The sequence below is a fragment of the Phaenicophaeus curvirostris genome, chromosome 2 (genome assembly GCF_032191515.1).
Source record: "Phaenicophaeus curvirostris isolate KB17595 chromosome 2, BPBGC_Pcur_1.0, whole genome shotgun sequence".
In the NCBI taxonomy this organism is placed as follows: domain Eukaryota; kingdom Metazoa; phylum Chordata; class Aves; order Cuculiformes; family Cuculidae; genus Phaenicophaeus; species Phaenicophaeus curvirostris.
The window spans coordinates 52,765,640-52,789,074 of NC_091393.1; the positions used below are offsets into that span (position 1 = coordinate 52,765,640).

The window sequence follows — 23,435 nt, forward strand, 5'->3', positions numbered from 1 at the left end:
TTTCATTACTGATCAAAAAAAAAAAAAAGTAATAGTTAAGTAATAAGTTAGAATAAGCAGTAGACCGAAGGTCAAAACCCCTGTATTACTTGAGAGAACAATGTGATTGGAAACCATGAATTCACACACATGCCTACTTTTACACCAGCTCTTTTGTATAATGTAACTGATTCCCAAGTATCATTTTACAATTCTGATTAGGTCTTACAAAAATCTTGTTTATTAAATTGCTTTCTTTAGGCATGCATAGCTGCTAATTTGTTTCAAACTAAATCATGCATCATCTGAAAAAGATTACATTGCAACAGCAAAACAACACTCCTGGGATTATGCTTCATCTGGATTTTAGAATTAAAAGGACAAATATTACAGGAGTTGTAAATTTCCCTTTAAAAGTGGTGGTGGTGGTGAGAACACCCTGCAACAGGGTAATTCCAAACAGAACTATTAGCGTACTTAGCAAGTAGCAGCCATACTGAGACACACACAGAGCAAGTAAAAAACTCAAGAGTATTCAGAGATGTGTTCAGCTTTAAACTTCAACTTCTACACGCAAAAAAGATATTTCTCTTTAGATCAACATATATGTAGTTATACAAATGTATTCTCTAAGCAAGATAAATAATGGTAGCAAAAAAAATTAAAAGCTCTGCTGATTTAAAAACATTATCAGCTCCAGTACTCACAGGTTTTAAACAAACTTAAAAATTTGCAGAGAATTTGGGAACAACTCCCAAAAAACTCCACAGAACAGACCTCTAATAACATATCTGGATATTAATACAAAGTTCCCTATGGCTTACTCAGGGAAAAAATTCTGACCTGTGTTTAAACCAAGTCAGATTCTGGCTTAACCCTAGCACCTCCACCTACTTCTCATTTAAAACAGGCGAAGTTGCTAAGTCTTCACGGCTCTTTTCACAATCACTCCAAAAGGGACAAATTCTTCCACAACACTGGAGAACTATGAAACTTTCTAGAGAATCTCAGCACAAAGAAACACATGCACAGAACACATGCACATGGGTAAGAGCAAAACCAGAGAAGTAGGATTAATCATGAGTATAAACACCTCTGCAATAAATTATCTGGGATGTTCAGAAATAAGTGCACAGTTTTAGTACAGCTACTATCCAGAACTTTTGGTTTCTATACAAAGAAGGCATGTGTTTTCAATAAGCTATCATAATTTGCTATTTAAAATTAAATTTAAAATCTCGACGTGAGATGTATCTGTTCTGAGAAATAAAAAACCTAGAAAGCTAATCTACTTCTTCAATATTTCTCATCAAAAACCCCATCACTTGACAAGAAACTTGACTATGCCATATTCATAGAATTTTCTCCCCTCTCCCACAGCAGAAACCATAATTTTCAAATTCTGTCTGCCTGAAAACTCTTGGCTTCTTTCCACTTCTATGCCCACCTCTTATTTGCCAGTCCTTAAAGAGCCCACACCAGTCATCATGTGGAAGCACCAATATAGCTTTCCTAAAAGCACTTTAACTGAACTCACTAATTTGTTAGAGAGGATACGCAGGATTAATGAGCCCCTTTTTTGGCACAACCCAAAATGCAGTATATTCCCATCTTCCTAAAATTACCAAATGTACAACAGAATTAAAATGAACAATCAGATTAAATGAGAAGAAAGAGAAGAAAATTACTGCCTTTATAAATGTGGAGGCAGTACAGGTATGGGAGTCTTTCCTGTACATCTAAGTAAGCTATTTCTGAGGGCAACAGCAATTTGAGTATATTTACAACTAATTTTTCTCCTTTCTCCAAGGCTGTAACTTACAGTAGCCTCTTCCTGCAGCTGATGAGGGCTGAAGACAGTTCATTCTGTCAAAATCACTTGGTCTAGTCAGAAGAGGTCATTTAGCAGCAAAGACAGATGTTTCTCAGCTGATATAACGAAAAGGCAAAATAGAGCAAACAAGCCCAAAGACTCATTTTAGCAACAGGGTATCTGCAATTCCAATTTTAGGTATTGTTCAATTTACAAAGATGTTATTCATCTGACACTCATTTGCAAACTACAATTTAGGATTAAGGAGCTGCAGATACCATGTGTAAAACTCTGAAACGTACATTCTATTTATTCTTCAAAGAAAAAATATCTTTTCTTAAAGCCACATTATTCATTTCATATCTAACCTGGCATTTCAGCTAAACTCAGCTCTTCTGCCAAGTACTATGATTTCTTGAATACATTCTTCCCCTTCTCCCTTTACACTCCTACCCCTAGCTTTTTTTTTGCTCAGCTCTTTCACACAGAAAAAGAAACTGAATAAAAAAGGAAAACTGAAACTGATTATACACCAGAAATACTGTCAAGGATGAAAAGGAAATGCTACACATTTTTAAACTAAATTGCTCAATGCCCAGGAAGATGAGACACTGGTTACAAAGCTAGCACAGAAAAAGAATCATTTCAGGAAGAAATACACCTGAACAACAGACTACCAGTTGAAATTAGAAACGGGCATTACACTCAAAACTATGCAAACAGCACTAGACTATTTTGACAGAAAGCACCGAGTTTCCAAAAACCAGAAGCTACAACTACAAAGCACCGAATTTCCAAAAACCAGAAGCTACAACTTGATATAATCCTGTATGAATACACATATCCTCTCACACCAACTCCATAAAAAGTTCAGCTTGCAAAAAGCTTTGGGGGGGGGGGAAGTACACGTATAAATAATTCCTTTCTGCTCAGTTTTTTACTACTACAAGACAGAGGAACATCTGTCATGAATGGTTTAAGTCTGTCTTATCCTGCCTCAGAGCAGAGGGATGGATTAAATGACCTCCCAATTTCCCTTCCAGCCTTGCTCTTCTGTGATTTGGAGGGTATTACATCATCTCTAATTTTAAGACTTCTCCCATTTCTGCAATTTGCTTTTCATTTGAAGTCATACTCCTCAATGAGACAACATGGAAATCATAACACTACAAACATACTAGAAATATTGATAAAAGAAAAGAAAGAAGACCAAAAAAAAAGGTTTTTTTCCAAACCAGTCATTTCATGAGAAGTAACAAAGATACATAAGAAAAACTGTTCCTACGGAATTTATGTTAATATTTTCAGGAACTGCTAAAATACTCTAAAGACATGGTTACATATGCCTATTTTTGAAGGGGTGTGAAGGTAAGGATGAGACATGCTGTATTCTAAGCCGCAAGGGAAATATAGGCGGAAGAGAACCAGAGAAGACGGCCAACACCAAAGCATCATCTGTTTGCCTCTTCATCCGTGTGTACCTCTCCAGGTATCCACTTCTGACTGAACCAGGCAAGAGAGATCAACCCCTCCAAACATATTCTACACAACATTGCCCTTCTTCCGACTGGATCACATACCAAAAGAGTACCTGCACCCTCCCCTCCTGCACCCAGTCTGAGTTACACCTTGTACAATTTGTGCCCACCAAGTCAACTATACTCCTAACTGTCTTGCATGAAGATCAATAAAATTTCAGCAATTCTCCAAACAATATTTTTGGAAGCAATTTTTTTTCCCACTTCATCAAGGAGTCGTCTTTCTCTGATCCACAGAGATGCATGCAATTAGAGCCACAGTCCAACAAAACTTGAGGAATAATGAGAAGGAAAAGACAAAAAGTGTCCAACACATAATTCATTAGGCAGCCACCGACTATTCCACCTGTTGCGTTGCACGCTGGGTACTTGTAAAACCACAGAGGGGGAAAAAAAACGCAGACACATCCAAGCAGCTAGGAACATGAATTTTGATCCCTTTTTATATCCTATTGTTATCCACAACCCAGGAAGCTGTTAATTGGCCTAAGTAATTGGTTTAAATACCCAAGTTCCATTATAAAAATATACTATGAAAGTGCTTAGACACTTATCACAACCAAGAAATTCTTAACTAAAGTTCAAAGCTGGAAAGGCACTAGGGACTTGGCTACACCGAAGGAAAAAAAATGCATAATTATACCAATATAACTAGCTCAGTATGGGAACTTACTCCAGTATAAGAGTACCCTTTCCCACTCAAGCTTATGTGCATTGGAAGCAGAATAAGACAAAACATGAAAACTCTTATTCTGGTATAAAAGTATCTTCATAGGGAGTTATATTGGTATAATTATAGCATGTAATTATAGCACATAGTTGTACCATTAAACTTCCTTGTGTAGACAAGCACTATGTGCCCAGTCCACATACATTTTCTAGAAAAACAAATGGTTATCAAATTCCAAAAGAGGCGCATAAAATACTTAGCTTTTATTTTTCTTTGATGAACCTTCTTCATTTTAAAGTGATGAATTACTTCAATTAATCTTCCTTGCAAATGCTTTTCTCTCTGCTGTCCTATATGGTAATAGATTATTCTTCTGGCGAAGGCATCATAAACTAACACTTTGAGAACGGTTGCGGTATCTCCCACACTGATTTAGGCTCTCATATAAAGCAAGTGGTGTGAAATCAGGTACAAGGAAGGAATAAGGTGCTGTTTACACATTTGACTGTTAGACTCACACCTTTTATAGTACATCTCCAGTTACTTTAAACAGTCAAGTGCTTCAATAATTTAGTCTCTGTCCTGACAATTTCATTCTCACCTCATTTGCTATAGAATTTAAAACATTTCAGTCAACCTTGAGGAAGCCACGCTTCTTCCTCCAGCCCTCACACATGCTGCAGGGAAAAAGTACATCTAAAAAGCATGCCACTAGCTGAACTTCAGACTACAAAGGGGAACCATAAAAAAATATACAAACTATAAAACTTAAAAAAGGCTCCTCAAAATCTTTTGAAAGCAAGCAACTTTTCAGAGGATACTGAGCTCAAAAACCCCAACTGAAGCCAAAGAAATCATCAGTGTTTGTGAGAAATATTTCGTAAAAAGGGAGCAAGTAGAAATACCAGTAATGCCAGCCTCCAAGAAGCAGAAAGCATTGACATCCATGCACAAGGATGTCAGCGAAATTATTAACAGCAATAATACTTCAGGTTGGTCATTTTGTAGGACACGTAGGTAGATTTCATTTGCAAAAATGTGTTTCTTCTTTAGCCTTTTTTCAAAAAACTGCACTGCCAAGAACTGTTCTTTGCAGGATAGCTATCCTCATGTTTCCTTCTGCACTTCTGAACAATTTCATCCCTCAGCATTACATTGGGTTTCAACACTTTAGTTTTGGAATGCATCTATAGCACTCCAAACACACCCTGTTTGCTCCTATGGTCACCAGCTCCCTTGGTAAGAGAGATCCCTCGACGAGGCTGCCCCTTCCTTCCTCCCCATGCCCAGCACAGCCCCTCAGCCCTGCCAAAGCGCTCACCAGGTTTCCTGCCCTGTATGGTGCCCCACAGACAGTCCCAGTGGAAATACCAGCAGGAGGGTCGCCAAGCTGCAGGGAACACCAGCGCTGGGCGAGGAGGACCAGCACTGCAGCAGCTCCTTCCCAGAGATGCCCATTTCACCGCAGCTGAAGCAATAAGCAAGGAGGTTTCAATGGACTGTGAGGCAGCATCTATGCGACAAAACTGCCGCCCTATTTCCAAATAAAAAGCTTGCATCTCTGTACGGAAATTGCGTACCTAAGCGTTAAGGTCAACTGATCTGGAAATTCATCCTGGTATATTCAAATTTGCCAGCATGCCTTGTGTCTGCAAATATGCTTGAAAAGAAACACTGACGGTTCCTACACGCAGAAATTTAACATATCAAAAGAAAAGCAACAGCAGGAAGAACTCTGAATAGGTATTATAAAAAAGGACAACAAAAAAAGAAATGTATCAAGCTTACCAGGAAACATGCATTAAAACCATTAGTTCTAATGGGTTAGCAAGATAACGAGAGGAAGGTTAGGCCAGAACCCCAACAGAAGTCAGGAGTCATTTACCTGTATGATTTGAAAACGCTATAAACAGCGGAAGGAATGAATTTCACCTGCCCTTTGCCATCAACACCTGAGTCTATCATTTTAGACTTTCTTAGAGCAAGGGGGAAAAGATGTAGCTTTAGGAACATGATTCATTAGACCTGCCTTACTTTAGTATGAGATGATTCACACCAAGACACGACTGTTTCTTTACACCAAAGAGAAGAAAAGCCCACACGAAAAGATCAGGTGTAAATGCCTACAATACATATGGTTAGATGAGTCCCACCCTGGAAATCTAGTTCCTCAAAGATACTGCAGGCTTACTTGGCCACTGCAATCAGTGTGTTCTACACAACTATGGAGGGGCAGGAGTGGTGGTGTAATCTTTTACTCTCTGCCTCAGCTTCTCTCCTTTTCAGAAGGGGTATAACAATGATTCCCTTCTAAAGAGAAACATTGAGAAATTAGATATCCACCATTATCTACAGTGTAATTTTACACTTGAGATACAGCCTCACCATGAGATTAAGCTGATACAAGTCTGTACCACCACCAAAAGGGGCTGTCCTGCCCTGACCCCCCACCCTCAGCTGAACAGTCCCTTGCCTTACCTCTGTGCTGGAAAGATGGTGCTGCAAATCAGATCAGCTCAATGATCAGGCTGAAAGCTAACCATTCACAGGTTTTGTTTGGCAGGATTAGTTTTCAGACAGATCAGGGAGAGCTGATGTGACTCACCATATGACACAAGGGAAGCAGCAGGGAGCTGATAAAAGGATGGGACTGGTCTTTTCAGCAGAAGTGAAGTCTTCCAGCAAGTTCAGACAACCATAAGGCTCACAGACAACCGTAAGGCTCACCCTTTGAGGCAAGATCTTTTAGCAAAATAACACTCAATGGAAGAGTATCCAAAGAGTGTGACAGAAGGCTACAGGAAAACAAGAGGTGAACAAATTAGGGTTTCAGATTTTCCCAACAAAATGAAATTCTGACTTGATATCTACACAAGGGATACATCCATTTAGTTCCCCACATATTTTCCCATACACCTATGTATTACAGCCTCTCTCCAGCTAATTCGCTCTTTTGTTTCACCCTCTGATCCTCAAAAACCAAGAATAAAAACTGTGCTTCTGAGGAATACCCACTTGAAACTTCTAATGAATGTCTAAACTAAATACAAAAAAAATGCTTATTCCCAAGCATTAATCTAAAAACGACAGAAAAAAACATGCTACTGAATGCTCAGTATCAGATATGCATTTGGGGGGAAAAAATATGAATAATAAAAAACCGAACATTCATTGGCTCCTTTAGTGTGACAGAATATATAACCCCACTGCCAGGAATGAAAACTGCAATTCTACCCATTCCTGGCACCATGGCTGCGACCACTTGCTCAACTAAGACAGACAGACATATGCAAGTTAAGGACTTGAAGAAAGTAAATTGTATTATATTATTTGAAACTTTTGTTACGATGCCATGACCAGTTGCAGCCTTTAATGAAAAGCACCTATTTTCTTCCTCCATCTCTTAAAGGAGGACATCAACCCCAAGAAAAGATAAATTTAAATTGAATATTTCAAGGCAGGAGTAGAGAGAAGGTACAAGCAGGATAAGTCAGACTCAGCTTTTTCAAACCTCAAAGACAAGTGACTATAGAATCATAGAATAACCAGGTTGGAAGAGACCCACCGGATCATCGAGCCCAACCATTCCTATCAAACACTAAACCATGTCCCCAAGCACCTCGTCCACCCGTGCCTTAAACACCTCCAGGGAAGGCGAATCAACCACCTCCCTGGGCAACCTGTTCCAGTGCCCAATGACCCTTTCTGTGAAAATTTTTTTCCTAATGTCCAGCCTAAATCTCCCCTGGTGGAGCTTGAGGCCATTCCCTCTTGTCCTGTCCCCCCTCACTTGGGAGAAGAGGCCAGCACGCTCCTCTCCACAACCTCCTTTCACGTAGTTGTAGAGAGCAATGAGGTCTCCCCTCAGCCTCCTCTTCTCCAGGCTAAACAACCCCAGCTCTCTCAGCCGCTCCTCATAAGACCTGTTCTCCAGCCCCTTCACCAGCTTTGTTGCTCTTCTCTGGACTCGCTCCAGAGCCTCAACACCCTTCTTGTGGTGAGGGGCCCAGAACTGAACACAGTATTTGAGGAGCGGTCTCACCAGTCCCAAGTACAGAGGGAGAATAACCTCCCTGGACCTGCTGGTCACGCCATTTCTGATACAAGCCAAGATGCCATTGGCCTTCTTGGACACCTGGGCACACTGCTGGCTCATATTTAGTCGGCTGTCAACCAACACCCCCAGGTCCTTCTCCTCCAGGCAGCTTTTTATCCAGACTTAACCTCATGCCATTGATCTCAGGCCAGCAGTCCAGCCTGTTCAGATCCCTTTGCAGAGCCTCCCTACCCTCCAGCAGATCAACACTTCCACCCAGCTTAGTGTCATCCACAAACTTGCTAAGGGTGCACTCGATGCCTTCATCCAGGTCATTGATAAATACACTGAACAGGGCTGGACCCAGCACCGAGCCCTGGGGAACCCCACTTGTCACTGGCCTCTAGCTGGATTTCACACCATTTCCCACCACTCTCTGGGCCCGGCCATCCAACCAGTTTTCCACCCAGGAGAGTGTGCACCTGTCCAGGCCAGAGGCTGACAGTTTCCGAAGCAGAATGCTGTGAGAAACTGTGTCAAAGGCTTTACTGAAGTCCAGGAAGACCACGTCCACAGCCTTTCCCTCATCCAGCAGCCGAGTCACTTTGGCATAGGAGGCGATCAGGTTAGACTATCACAGGTAAATCTGAAAAATTTTTTTTAAGGAATAAGAATTGTTGGAATAAGCATCTAGGTTGTCCTAGACATAAAGCGATAGAATTTGGAGACTACAATGCAATAAGAAATTGGCCTTCATTCTTCTTTGAATTCCTAAGGTATATTCCTAGAACAACAGAATCTTAACTAACTTTTTAAACAAGCTTCATTCACCATCTGAACAAGCTACATGCCCCCCCCCAAGAAAATCCAACACAGTGGAATAGCAAACAACCATCACTGCTTCTCTCTACTGCTCAACTCTTCTGATGAGAAATAAAAGGAAAAGAAATCTATGAAATTAAATACCAGGGACTATAAAATTGCATAGACTGTATCTAGCCCATCACATCCACTGCTTAATATAGACAATTACCGCAAAGCGTTTCCTCTCCTCAGTTCCTGTCTTTTCTACGCTTCCACATACATAGCAACACCACACTGTGATTTTCATGCTGACATCTTTTCAAATATCTTTTGGGCAAATATAGAAAGAGAGATTTTTAATTGCAGCTGCCTGCCAGGTAAAAAGTAAAGAAACTGTGCATGTAACATTTACATTCCAGCTTCATTTTATCTCCTTTGGTTTTCTGTCCTTCTTTTCTCTAAGTCTCCTATTAGTTAGAGGAGTAGCATTAGAGGCACCTAAACAAAACAAAACAAAACAAAAAAAACCCCAAAACCCAAGCCTAGCATTATCACCTACAGGTAACTACTTTTATGATTCCTCCTATTAGGCTGCCAAGTCTTGCCAGATCTGGGGGCTTGTTTGTTTGTTTCTTTGGTAGCTCTTTTATTTTTTTTTTTTTTTGATGTCACTTGACCTCAGGTCACTAGAAGCACCTCCACAGGAAGCTGGCTAGCAAAGGCACTCTCCTTGGTGTCACTCCTTCCCCAACAACTTTTGTGCACACATCCCTTGGAGGACATAAGAGAGGAAAACTCAAGTTCACAGGGAAGGATGGGTTCCAGGGTCACTCAAGGGTTATTTTCTCCCTGAATACATGATCACAGTACTCACTCTCACATACCTGTAAAATGATGGAAGACAATAAGGGTGTGTTTTCCATCACTCCAATGATTTGGAAAGTGAGAAAGAAAGGAATTTGGAGATAACACTTCAAGGAAAAAGAAGCATCACAAGACAAAGGAGCAAAGAAAGACGACAACGTTTGCATAAAGAAAAGCAGTACAACTTTGGGAAGGAAAGAAGTGAGACAGAAAGAAATAATCCACAAATAAATCTCTCGCTCCCTGACAGAGAAAATGCAGAGGGAAAAGCCTTGAGCAACTGTCTCCCACACCAGAGCTGACATGTAATAGCATTAGTATCTCCAGAAAAAGCAGAGGAACACATCTACCATTCTGCCAACCACTCTCTAGCAAAGTAACAGCTCGCTCAGGCCTGTCCCTACCCTCCTCCTAATAAGAAAGTGGTATGGGAGACTATACAAAGTCTTCCTAGGGCAGACAATCCTTCTCCACTGCCTGTTCACAATACACCACATTTGGCAAGTTCGTCATGAACAACTGAATCTCTAAATGTTACTCCAAATAAAGAGACAACCAACTCATGTACCTAAACCTAAAACTTTGAGGGACTCAATTCATTCAGGAAACATTCCAATTGTCACCAGCATTCACACATTAAACTCCCGACAGCTAGCCTGTAGTAGCCCTCAGATCCCTAGCTAATTCTTAGAAAAAATCTTATTATTTATTTTTAAATGTTGGCAGTTATGCCAACATGTTGAGTACTTCAAGAAAACTGTTCTAAAACACAAGACAGTTTGCTTCGGGTGCTGCCCAATCAACCCCTCCTCTTTAAAGGAAGAGCTCAATTAAGTTGGGAACTTCTTTTCTGAACGATTTTAAATGGTTCTTCTTCGTTGTGGTTGGATCTCAGTTAGTGTAATTGCTATTTATATCAAAACATTAAAAGGTCTGGTTACGGGGTTTATTAGAAAAGCAGAATGTGTTTCTAATACTTAAAAAAAAAACCACAACAAAATAATTCGTAGAACTATTTTCCCTTGTATTTGCGTACTCCTCTTGTTGAACACATGGTATTTTACAGAGTCAAGAATCTCAAAAATACCACTAAAGTAGTAGCTCCTTCAGTTTGTTAGCAGGAAAAAGCACTTCTGTGCCAGGTTGGGGGGACTATCACAAGTGATGTGCGTCAGCTTCAGGATTTAAAAGAAATATATATTGAGAGAGAGACATATATAGTGAATTAAAATGTAACATATCAGACAAACAACTACAATATCTCTTTATTAGCACAAATACAATTTTAAATGTAAAGAAAAAAAAAGCATCATAGAATCATAGAATCACCAGGTTGGAAGAGACCCACCGGATCATCGAGTCCAACCATTCCTATCAAACACTAAACCATGCCCCTTAGCACCTCGTCCACCCGTGCCTTAAACCCCTCCAGGGAAGGTGACTCAACCACCTCCCTGGGCAGCCTGTTCCAGTGCCCAATGACCCTTCCTGTGAAGAATTTTTTCCAAATGTCCAGCCTAAACCTCCCCTGGCGGAGCTTGAGGCCACTTCAACAAACCGCTAGAAACAGCACGCGTAACATTGTTTCAAAGATGCGAAGGGTCGCATGGGAAAAAAACCTTCCTCGCTGTCTAAAACAAAAGCGTTCCCCAACCTTCTCCCCTCCCCAGCAGCAGCAGCTCCTCACCTGCGGGTCGGCAGGTGCCCGCAGCCACCTGAATCCCATCGCCCTGCGTTACCTCTGCCCAGGTCAGGGATGAATGGCTGTCAAATTCCCCGAGGAATAAAAGGAAGGGGGGGGGGGGGAAGAAAAAAAAAGGATAAAAAAAAAAATAAAGCCAAACCCACAACAAGCCACCCAAGGCTTTCTCCCCGAGCAGCAGTTTCCATTGAGGGAGCACATGGCTCATCTGCATATGTGAAGGTCAGGGCACTCCAGCCGGGGAGGTGAAGAATGGAGCCGCTCACGTAAGGGGCCGCCTCGCACGCCCTGGCCCGCTGCCCGACGAGCGGGATTGTTGAAAAGCAATAGATAGCTTCTGGCAGCGGCGAGGGGAAAAATATTTTGATCATGTGACGCTATACAAGCTAACTAGTTTGCTTCATGTGTGAAAGTTTTACAGACGCTGCAAATACCGCGTTTGCGAGCGGCCCCAGAACCCAGCGCGCTCGCCTCGCCTCCCCCGGGGAGCCTCCGCCGGAGCCAGCGCTTCTGCAGCCTGGAAAGCCCTCAGCCGAGAGAAACTCCGCTTCTAAACACATTACGGAAAGCAGAAGGCAAGCAGCTATCTACGTACTTCTGGCATTTTCCATTGCCGCTGAATACAGGGCACCACGAAGCCGCCCGCCTCGCAGAAACCCACCTTTCTGTCCATAGGAAGGAAGGACGGGCTTTCAAATACAAGTAAAATGCCAAGTAATATTGGTTTGTTATTGCTGGTACACAACTAAAGCAGCCTCAAGCGTACCTACCTGTATTTTCCCAGAAATATTTATTTAAATAGCCTCTACCTGTGACCATCTGTAAACGTTTTAAAGCCCCCGCTCTAAAGAACACACTCGTTTTCCTTCAGTTATGAATTTCAAGCAACTAAGAAATACAGAATTAAAAAAAAAAATCACAAATGCACAATTATTTTTCATAAATCATGCCGGAAAGTAAGACACCAATACCACCATTTCATCTAAACACAATACCCAAAGTATTCACAACATAAATTGCTAAACAAAAAAATAACAGAACTCCATACATTCCACCCAAATCAAAGCCCGCAAATAAACCAGCATATTCCTTTGATGCTGTCAAAACAAACCTCCTTATGTTTATTTTTAACTTTAAAAGAATAAAATTTAAGAACTACAAATCCTGTCCTTGTGCTTTCAAAAGAAATTTTCAGAGCTGATGTTTCAGTATCTTGCTTACAAACAAGTATGTGTGACAAGCTAACCAAATAACATGATCAGTGTTGGGAACACCCAGCCTCAGATCCCATCCGAACAGACAAGAGAGGAAGGTGCAGCGCAGACTGGATACCTTCACACGTAACACAGGTTTAGGCTGCCTATTTATTCTGCACAACACTGTAATTAAAACTGCACATCAAACTCTTAACAATTAAATGAGGCAAATATAATTTTAACATACAGAAATTGAGGTACCCAACAGCGAAACCAGCTACCTTTGGATCATGCAGACAGCTATCCAGAATTCCTGCACCAATCCTGTACTAACATCATTTTCCTGAAGTCACACAATTGACTTACCATGGCTGAATTCACCCCTTGTGTAAAGAAGGCACTATTCCACTTCAATCAATCTGTGAATGAAGGCATGTCCACACTGGGAAGGGCACACATGACTACAACTATGTTTTAAAACAGGATCTCTCCTTTTGGGATTTTCTGAACCAGTTTTCTTTCTTTACCCAAACAAACAAAAAACAATGATGCTCAAACTTCAGATCCTTCTGCAAAAGCCAGCTGCACCAGGGACTGTTGCTATAGCAAGACAGCCCTCTCTTTCCTGCATTACACAGATCACTTCGTACTTTCATAACATGACCAAAACAAGTCGTGGAACTACCTAATTTGTGAAAAACTCAGCAAGTTCCCTCTATCCTGACAGCCATACCTGTAAACCCCTTAGGAGACACTACATAAAAGGCTGTTATTTTGCCAGTGCAGATACAGTACTACCCCAATGGTAAGTTAAACACAAAAGAGTTTGCCAGAACCCATATTAATCAAGGATGCAATTACTTTCCTTAACCTAACTATGTATCTGCAATAACAGAACTTCACAGTGGACCTGGCCACATGGTCTTTAAAGTGCAAACAAATCAATTCAGTAACTTGGCAGAATCAAAACCATTTTGTAACTAACAGGTGAAAAAAATTACTCACAGCTAACAGAAACCCCTGCTACCTAGGATTTTTTTTTTGAGTAAGTAGGTACCTAAAATAAATTCCAAACAAAGCTCTCACAGAAAAAAAAATTCTGACTGTAACAGTTTAGAGTAAAAGATTACAAGACCCTATTAGTAACAGAACTAACACTACCTCCCAAAAAAAGGAGGAGGGATGTTTACACATTAAAGAGGTTTTTTCCATTTTGATTATTATTATATTTAGCAAATATGCTTAAAGCAAATAAGCAACAGACAACAATGTGTACATTTAATTTCTTAAAAAAAAAAAAATCCAAAACACAAGCATAAAATATTTGCAGAAAATTCCTTCTTCGTTCCACTAATCGTCAGAAAGAAACTGCTAGGGGTGGCAGGGGGAGATCAGTGACACAGCCCTACAGATGGAAGCATCAGAGGGTCTATCACTCACGTGGATGTCTTCGTAAACTATTATCAGATCCCAAACCTAAATTCAGTCTCTTTTCAAAAGTCTGAGAAGGCAACAAAGCAAGGGGGAAGGCAGGACACAGCAGTGAATTCTTAAATGCAGAACACTATTTGGCAACTGGGCAAGTTTGGGTGCAAAAATTAATAATTCTTGAAACTGGAGGAAAGAATAAATAGATTACATACTTCTACCCATGCTCAGTCCTGCTGACATAGTTACTAAACCCACCGTGACTCAAATGCAATAAGTAATACTCAAGTAGATCAAACACTGATAGCTCTGTACTGAAAGCAATTCCTTACACACTGCAGAACCATCAAACACCATTTTATATTCACAAATTGAATGGGTATTCAGACATTCAGCAGCCTTGTGACTCGGTTTGGTAGTTTATAAGGAAATTAACATTTCCACTATTCTTGGAATATAAACGCATAACATATCAACATCCTTTCAAATCATACCCTCTGAGAACTTTTACACAGATTTCACATTGGTTTTAATAAACATAAATGAAACATCTTGATAATAGCATCTTAGCTGACATAATTTTCTAGTTGCAGGTGCCTTCAGATGAAGTAAGCTACCTATAAAGGGAAAACAAAGTTTCCTAAAAGGTCCTTTATATTTGCGGTAAGAAGAATTCCCATATGAAAAGCAAACTTCATGATTTCTGTATGGAATTTTTTCACTTTAAAAAATGAAGGCAATTTATCTGCCAGGTAAAGCAATCAGACTTGGTGGTAAGGAAGCCTGTGCATGCACACACACCCCCAGCACGTACTTGTGCTCTGTACATCATATCCATCAGAAGTCAAGTTCTGCAACACCAGCTAAGCTCCTGGGCACTTGTTCAACTCAATTTTCCTCAGAGTTTAATTACTATGAGAAATCGAATGACTTTATATAGATGACATTGAGTACCTAATGATAAAACAGTGCAAGGAATACTTGAAATTCAGATGACGATGCTTTTAGTTTAAGGTGACTATATTGACACAGCAGACAAATCCCTTGTTTCACTCAGTCATTTGTCTTCTCAGTTGTCTGAATAGATGCCTGTAAAGCTTAAATTCTCCCACAACAGAATGTGTTCACAGTAAGACTGGGTGTATTCAAAAACTAAACTTTATGGCACCAAGCCCCTATTTATTTCTAAGAGACCACTGTTTTCAGTTGTGCCAAGGTGTGCCTGCCTGCAGGAAGGTGTATCCTATGTGCCTCAATTTCTCCACACTGTGCAACAGGAAGAATTATCTCTCACTCCAGTTCAAGGCAGACTAGAAAGACTGTAAAGATCAAACATGGTTGTAACACTGCTACTGAGGAAATAAAGGTAAGCCTGTACCAATAAGCCATCTACTGTCCCCAGAATGGACTGCTCACAACTAACACAGATATCTTGGGATAAATTCATCCCTGAGGATTCCCAAGCTGCTGTGGAACACCATCCTGGATGGGTCTGGCCCTTCTGGAGCTGACATGTTCCTGGATCACTGGACGCCAGTCTCAAATCTGGCAGTACAACAACAGAAATCCTCTGGCCCGCCTGCAACACAAACACTGTTGCACTGTGCCAGCACATCAGCATTTGGGTGTAAAACTGAGCACGAACAGGTATCGTTGGATAACAGAAAAATTCAAAAGGTAATCTTACGATCTGAACGGCAAAACATATATCAGATACACAGAAACCTTTCAAGTTTAATAAAAAAAAATATTTGAATCTATTAACAGGTAAGGCTTCTTTAAAATAAATTTTACTCTAACTGTACTGGCTCCACGGGATTTTAAAGTATTACATTTATATGCTTCTCTCAGCACTAAGCAATACAAAAACAACATTGCTTAGTACCACTTTTCTATTACCCGCTTTCAAAACAAACTTGAAAACCACTAAGGTATACTTTTAATTTAAGTTTAATTAAAGTCCTCATTCAATCCTACCAAAACATGTATTTAACACTATGTAAATAGCCCCAAAATTGAAAGAAAAAAAAGTTTTTTCCCAAGTACCTTAATAATCACAATTCTAAAATATATTCTAACAAGTTAGCCTACCACAAACACATGCTACTGAAATTCTGCAGCCTTGAGCATGCATGCACAGCGAGTGTGGCAACACTACTTTACATATCCACAGAGAATCTTCAAAGCCTCCCGATAAATGGCACATTTTGAAGAAGTACTGAAATGTAACTAGTTAGGACACTGGTACAATCTTAAGGACATAAGGATAAATCAACTACTGCCATTCTCACGTTAACAACGAGAATTTCAAAATACCTATGATAAAATATTTATAGTGCAAAAGCAAGAAAGAGAAAGACCTACCATTAGCTATTGAAACATGTTTTCATTGCACAAATTTAATCTAGTTTTAACTAAGATACTATGTCAGAATAAAACAGCATCACCTAACAGACCTTGCTTACAAACGTATCATAATTTTTCTTAAATTAGTAACTAGAAAATTTAGCAACAGATTAAATGTCTTAGTTTTCATCCCTACGGATACGGACCAAAATACCAAAAAGACAGTAGCCAACTGCTCAGTTGCAAAATCCTTACACGATGGAGGCAGTAATACAGCAGACAGATTTTGCATCTCTCTTTTTTGTACCTCGCACACAGGATCCTGCTGTTCAACATGTAGACATAAGCACTACTACAGAAACCAATAACTGAACACCAAACCACAAATTGTCAGATATATGGTCGTAATATATATATAGATGCTACTAACTGAGAATATTGCTATTTGCTTCTTCTAAATAGAAGCTATGTGAATACTAAACCATTTATTCGAAAATACACTGGGAAAAATATATTTTATTCTCCCATCGAGACATCAAGAATCTATTCACCACACTAACAGCTGTTTAATGGCCTTCAGGCACAGGACATGATTCTGCAGCCCTGGCTTAGCCAGAACTCCCAATATGGGCCATCTATTTGACATAAAAAGAGCTGCAGAATCAGGCATATTCCAAGTTTCCCCGCTGGAAAACAAAACGGCAGATAACACACACAGACTCAGAGCAGCTCGACAGATGATTTTCTAACACTTGCTATATACACTATGCTACACAAGCACTCCTGAAAAGACAGAGATTCTCTCTTTGTGCGTACGTGTATGTAGATCTTACACACGTGCACAAAGGAGAAAGATGTATACAAAGCACCCACACAGAGGCTAGCTAATGTGTTAAGCTACTGCAGTGCAAAATCAGAGGAGGAGAATAAAAGCAGCCTCAGGACTCTAAATATCTGTACGCTGCCAAGGAATTAATCGATAATCAAAATAACCGAACGACAATGTACTAGCATCAAACAACTCCTCCACAATCAAATCAATGTATCCTCATGAGTGATATCCATCTGCTTTGAAAACGTGTGTTTCTTCAGAAACAAGAGGCCTCTTTTTGCAAGCTCGCACCTCGTTTAACAACTGGGCAAGGCGATTAAATGAAAAGGAAGCAAAATTCTCTTAAATAACTTAATAGTCTGGACAAACACAGAAGTCGGATCAGAGTGGGACATCACAGTTCTGCATATTACAAAAATTACCCATGCTGAGGCAAGAATTTTCTGGTAAAGTATCTCACAATGTTATAGCCTTTTGACCGGGCTTTTCATCTGCTTGCAGCACAATAGTTTCTTATAGGCATAGGGGCCAATCATCGTCTGCTTTGCAAAAACACATGACAAGTGAGTATATCCTAATATGTGTATACACACGTAGAAAGTATACATACATGATTACAAGAAAAATTAAAGAGAAGCCTTCTGTTCAAATGCTGAACTGAATATTCTATTTTTCTCCTTCACAAAGCAATCTATTTCTCTACCTGATCATATAGAATACATGGAGACTGACATGTGGGAATTAAAAACAATGTACAAAAAATACTGTGTTCTGAAAGCAAACGGTAAGTATTTATTTTTTATTTGGCACAACCTACTTATTACATTGAAAAAAATGTAAAATGCAAGAAAATATCTTATCTCAACCACTCACTGGTTAGATGGAAAAATCACAGTATAAAGAACAGAGATGACTTGCCTTTGTGACAATTATTTTGAGCGAAAAAATCATAATAATTACAAAAGAAATCCTCAAAGAAATCATGCCCTTGTCAGACTCTTCTTTCTAAGCTGCATCCTAACTCCTATGGTACCAAAAAAAAAAAAAACCACCTCTGTGAGAAAGGACGTAAACCCAGAAATACAAGGAAGTATTTCTAAGGGTCATACTGAGGACATAATGAATTTACCCTCACTCCTCCAATAAAAATAAAATATTTCAATTTCTGTGGTGAAAAAATAGCACTCTGAACTAACATATACTATGCCTGACAATGATCTTTCTAGCTTTTAAAGCCACAGATTCTAAATTACCTATGCTTAAAGGCAAGCAGACAATGCAAATATTTTTTAATTAATTATGAAAGCTTATGCATATGAGGCCTGATTACCTTACAGCTTCCAGTGACCCTTTTATCAGTGCAAATTAGAAAAGGTAAAAATTAACACCCACAAAAAAAAAAAAATCTTATTTCCCTGGAAGAAACAGAACGGAAATGGAATAAAAACCAAAAGCATGACAGGAGTGGTCTGCTGGAAGCAGACAAACACACACAGAGCCAGCACATCCAGGGTTTCTATTATTTTTTTTTTCAGGATTAATACACCGTTCGCACTACTAAGCGATGTTTTCTCCAGGTTCTGTTCATTACTTTATGGAAAGATGCAGCCGTTTCAGGACCTCAAAAGCATACACCTGCATTTGTTCCTGTCAGTCCTCGTTGTTGAAAGCTATTAAAAGATTTAACAGTTCTTAATAGAAAGATCTTGTTGAAGGGAAAAGAAACCCATAAAATTCTAATGCGCTACTCCATTTAACGCGATTCCCTTTCCTACTGAGAATTCAAGGCTAATCTCACACTTGTGAGAAAAAATAATGAGATCAACAACTCCTGGTGCTTCTTGAAGTGCTCTAACCCCAAATCAAACGCAAAAGTGCATTTCGCCCCGAATATCTGGATTCGTTGCAGTGATGAAGCCAACGCAGCCTCTGACAGAACGGCTTCTTTTTCCCCTTCTCTGTACCATACACGGCGTTTTCTCACCTACAGCAGCTACATCCAAACACAGGTTTTTTGGGTTTTTTTTAAGAGGCGCACATAGGTTAGGCACCAAGCTAAAGAAATGTTAGGAAATGAGTATTTGGATTAGATTTTTTTTTTTTTAAAAAAAAAGGAGGAATCTAATCCCTTGCGTCATATCCATGAGATGCAACATTACAAAATGTTTCTAGAAGCACAAGCGCAACTCGAAATCCCAAATCCTCGTCCAAAACGCTGCTGCTACTACCAGGTGCTCCCCCACCGCCTCCAATTAGCACAGAATTAAAAAATAAAAAGAAAGAAAGGTAAAAATAAACAGATCGGTGCTGAGCCTCCCCCCCCTCGGTATCTAAGCAGGCCGGGGGGAGGGGGTCGCGGCGCTGCGGAGCCCGTCCCCGCGGTGTTTGTGTCGGGGGTTTCGGTGCCTGCGCCGCCCGCTCCGCTATTTACATCAGCGGCGCGAGGTGCCCAATGGCGAGCGGGGAGCCAATCAGATGGCAGATTAGATGTCAACTCGGAGGCAGCTGTCGGGAGACGGTTGCAGCCAGTTTACCTCCACAATTCAAAATTCCCAACCTGGAGGAGGAGACCCGGTCGCTCCGAGGCACCGGCCGCCCTCCCTTCCCTTCCATTCCCTTCCCTCCCGGGCGCAGCACCGCGACCGCCCCCCGGGGCAGGCGCCGTCCGTCTGTCTGTCCGTCCGTCCATCCATCCATCCATCCATCCATCCATCCATCCATCCATCCGCGGGTCTACCGGGCTGGGACGGGGGGGGACCCTCCCGGTGCCCGCGCTCCTTTGCTGACTCCAAGCACTTTTTCCTTTCATTTATTTTATATGTGTGTATATATATATTTTTTTTTTCGGGTTCCCCCCCCACTCTGCTATTCCCGGTTTGGATTTCCGCGTGTGTTGGGGGAGGATGGGCAGAGAAAGAGAAGGGGGGGAGGAGGAGGAGGAGGAGGAGGAGGAGGGAGAAGCGCAGCTGCGCGCGCGCGCACCCACGCGAGCCTCGGCGGGTGGGCAAGTGGCCCCTTCGGGTCAGTGGCCCGAATCGCGGGAGCGCGCTTTATCCCAGAGGGGGGGTAAAAAAAAAAAAAAAAAAAAAGAAAGAAAAGAAAAAAGGAAGGAGGGGGGAAAATAAAGGAGAAAAGAAAAAGAGCCAAAAAAAAAAAAAAAAGCCAGCTCCCAGCCGCGTTCCCTGGATCTCACTGCGGTGACTCCACCAGTGAGAGTCATTTTGCTAAGAGCGTGCAACCGCGCGACTCGTTCTGTTCAAAAACATAACAGGTTAAAAAGGCTGAGCAAAAAAAAAAAAAAAAAAAAGGCAAGAAAAAAAAAGAAAAAGAGTAAAAAAAAAAAAAAGCCCCGTGGAAGATAATGGACGTGATCCCTCGGGAGCCCCGCGGGTCCCGCACGCCGGGTACCCAATGCAGCCCCCGTCCCGAGCCGCTCGTCCCCCGGGCCCCCCGTGTTCCAAAGTGGAGGGGGAATTAAAATAGGGATGGGGAGCGCGAGTCCCCCTCGTCCCGGCAGCCGCGGCCGCGCATCGTGCGCCGCTCGCCCTCGCGGGGAGGCAGCGAGGAACCGGCCGGGGGGGGGGGGGGCGGGGAAGGGGGTAGAGAGGGGAAATAAAAAGGAAAAAAAAAAAAACAGAAGAAGAAGGGGGGAAAAAAAAAATAAAAGAGAGTGGGTCGGGGGTCGGGAAAAAGTGAAGGGCGAAGCAAGCGAGCCCGGTGGGCGAGCGAGCGGGAGGCGGGGAGCCGCCGCTAACGGGGCGCGGGGGTTACCTGGGTCCTGCCGATGGCCTGCCCGGTGCCGCCGGGGCTCATCGCCGGGTGGTTCCTTTGTTGCGCCGCCGCCCAGGCCGGGCTGGCCGCTCCGTACTGGGCGCCCACGTCCTTGCCCATGCCCATGCCCGCTGCCTGCTGTCCGCCCGGGGCGGCCGCCGCGGGCTGGGGCTGCGGCTGGGGCTGCGGCGGGGCGCCGGGGCCGCCGTAGTCGGGGTAGCCGCTGCCGTAGCTCCGCATCATGGGGCTGGGGGACGTGAGCAGCTGGTTCAAGGTAGGGGTGGCCCCGGACGGGTGCTGGCTCTGCCCGGAGAACCGCGCGAAGCCGCCGGCCGCCGCGCCGCCGGCCGCCTTGCCGGGGCCCATCATGACGCCGCCGCCGCCCGGCTGCCGCGGGGCGCTCAGCACCCCGTACCCCGCCGCCGAGCCCCCGTAGCCGCCGCCCGCCCCGCCGCCGCCGCCGCCCGCCGCGGCTCCCGCGCCGCGGCCGTAGCCCGAGTAGTGGTTGTACTGGCTGTTGGGGTACCCTTCGTGGGAGTTTTGCAGGGGGTCCATGGCGCCGGGGGCCGCCGCGGGGTGCGTTATCCCCATCCCGGGGCTTTGTTGTCCGCCATGTTGATCAAAGCAAGGCCCGGCGCGGCCGGCGGCAGCGCTGCCGGCGGGGGCAGCGGCGCCGCCATAGTAGCTGTTGAACTCCGAGACGCCCGCCGCCGAGGGGCCGCCGCCGCCTCCCCCGCCGAGGCCGCCGGCGCTCGGGGGCGGCTGCTGCGGCGGCGGCGGCGGCTGCTGCTGTCCGCCCAGGGGTCCCAAGCCGGGGTGGTCGTAGCGGCCGCCGCCGGGCTCGCCCATCTTGCCGGGCATCTCCTCCTCGTCGGCGCTTTTATTCAGCGTTGGCTGCGGCGGCTGGGGGGGCTCGGCCCGAGCGCCCGGAACGCCGTCTTTGCCTCCATGTTGCTGCTGCTCCATGTCTGCGCCGGGCTGAGCAGCGCCGCCACCGCCGCCGCCGCCGTCGTCGCCGCCGAGGCTGCCGCTGTTGTTATTCTGCACGGGACGGTGCTGAGGCGGCGGCGGGAATTGATTCAGCTGCTGCTGCAGTGCGTGGTGGCGGTGGTGGTGGTGGTGGTGGGCACGGTGGTGGTGGTGGGCATGGTGATGGTGGGCATGGTGGTGGTGGTGGGGCGGCGCGGCGGGGCGATCGCCTCCGACGCTCTTCAGCTTGTGGTTGGGGAGCAGCCCCGTCTCCATGGCCGGGTTGGAGGAGGAGGAGGAGGAGGAGGAAGAAGAAGAAGATAACGCCGAGGAGCTGCCGCCTTCTTTCAGAGCCGGCTCCGAAGAGGAGCCGCCGGCGCCGCCGTTACCGGCGGGAGACGCGTTATTGGCCATGTTCGCGCCGCGGCGGGGCAGGGGATGGGGAGCTACATGATCGGCGGCGCCGCCGCCGGCCGCCGGGCTCCCCTCGCCGGGCCCCGGGCTCGGGGCTTTGCCCTTGCTCTTGTTGGCGCCCGCCGGGGCCGCCGCGACCTGCGCTGCCATCCTCACCGCAACATCGCGGGGCCGGAGGAACCGGCGCGGCGACCGGGAACTGGCGGAGAAAATAAAGAGGGGCGAAAAAAAAAAAAAAAGTTTAAAGAAAAAAGTGAAAACAAAAAGGAAAAGTGAAAAAAAAAAAAAAGAGAAATAAAAAATATGGAAAAGTAAAAAGGGAAACAAAAAAAAGGAAAAGTAAAACAAAAAGGGAAAAGTAAAAAAAAAAAAAATAAACCAGTCTTAAAAAGAAAAACAAGCTCCTCGCCCCCCACGCTCAGAAAAGGAGGGCGAGCGGGGGGCAGGGCGGGCGGCGGGAGCAGCGGCCGGGCAGGGGCTCGCCTGATCCCCGCGAATCCCCCGCGGGCCGCTCCGCACGCTCCGAATTACAGGAATTTCCCTCCCCGCGTCCGTGGTTGCGATTAGCAATGGGAAGAGCGCCTGACGCTCCGTGCCCGTGCCCGCTGTGTGATTGAAAGTTTTTTGTTTTGTTGTTTTGGTTTTTTGGTTTTTTTGTTGTTCGGGTTTAAATGAAACTTTTTTTTTTTTTTCCTCCTTTCTTTCTTTCCCTTTCCCCCCTTTCCTCCCTAACCCGGATATGGGTAAGCACCGCGCTGGCGGAGCCGCGCCGGCCCAGCATGGCAGGAGCCGGCAGCCATCGCCCCCTCCGTCCCCGCCGCACTCGCAAAACGCGGACTGGACTCGGCTCCGGCTCCCGCTCGCGCGCGGCTGCGCCCCCGGCGTGGGGCAGGGGGGACGCGGGGTCCAGATGCGCGGGGGCAGATGGAGGAGGTCGGGGGGGGCGGTTTGAGGTCAGACTGGTCGGGGACACGGCGCCCCCGCTCCCCCGTCGTGCTCGAAAGGGGGTCCGAGGGCAGGGCAAACGTTGGCGTGGTGGTGAAAAAAACAAGACTTTTCCCTCCGAATTTATA

General features: G+C 44.0%; 1 protein-coding gene across 8 annotated transcripts in view; it reads right to left on the minus strand.

Annotated features, from left to right (window-relative positions):
- ARID1B (AT-rich interaction domain 1B) overlaps window positions 1–22,541 on the minus strand; it is a 336,986-nt gene extending 314,445 nt beyond the window's left edge. For 6 of the 8 annotated variants that reach the window (XM_069852076.1, XM_069852071.1, XM_069852073.1 and 3 more), the window contains exon 1: window positions 20,980–22,536. In XM_069852076.1, coding sequence (XP_069708177.1) covers window positions 20,980–22,512 — 1,533 coding nt within the window. In that variant the 5' untranslated portion in view covers window positions 22,513–22,536. Of the gene's footprint in view, window positions 1–20,979 lie in introns of all 8 variants that reach the window. The other 2 variants (XM_069852077.1, XM_069852072.1) reach the window with 2 other exon arrangements.
- Window positions 22,542–23,435: the final 894 nt, after the last annotated feature.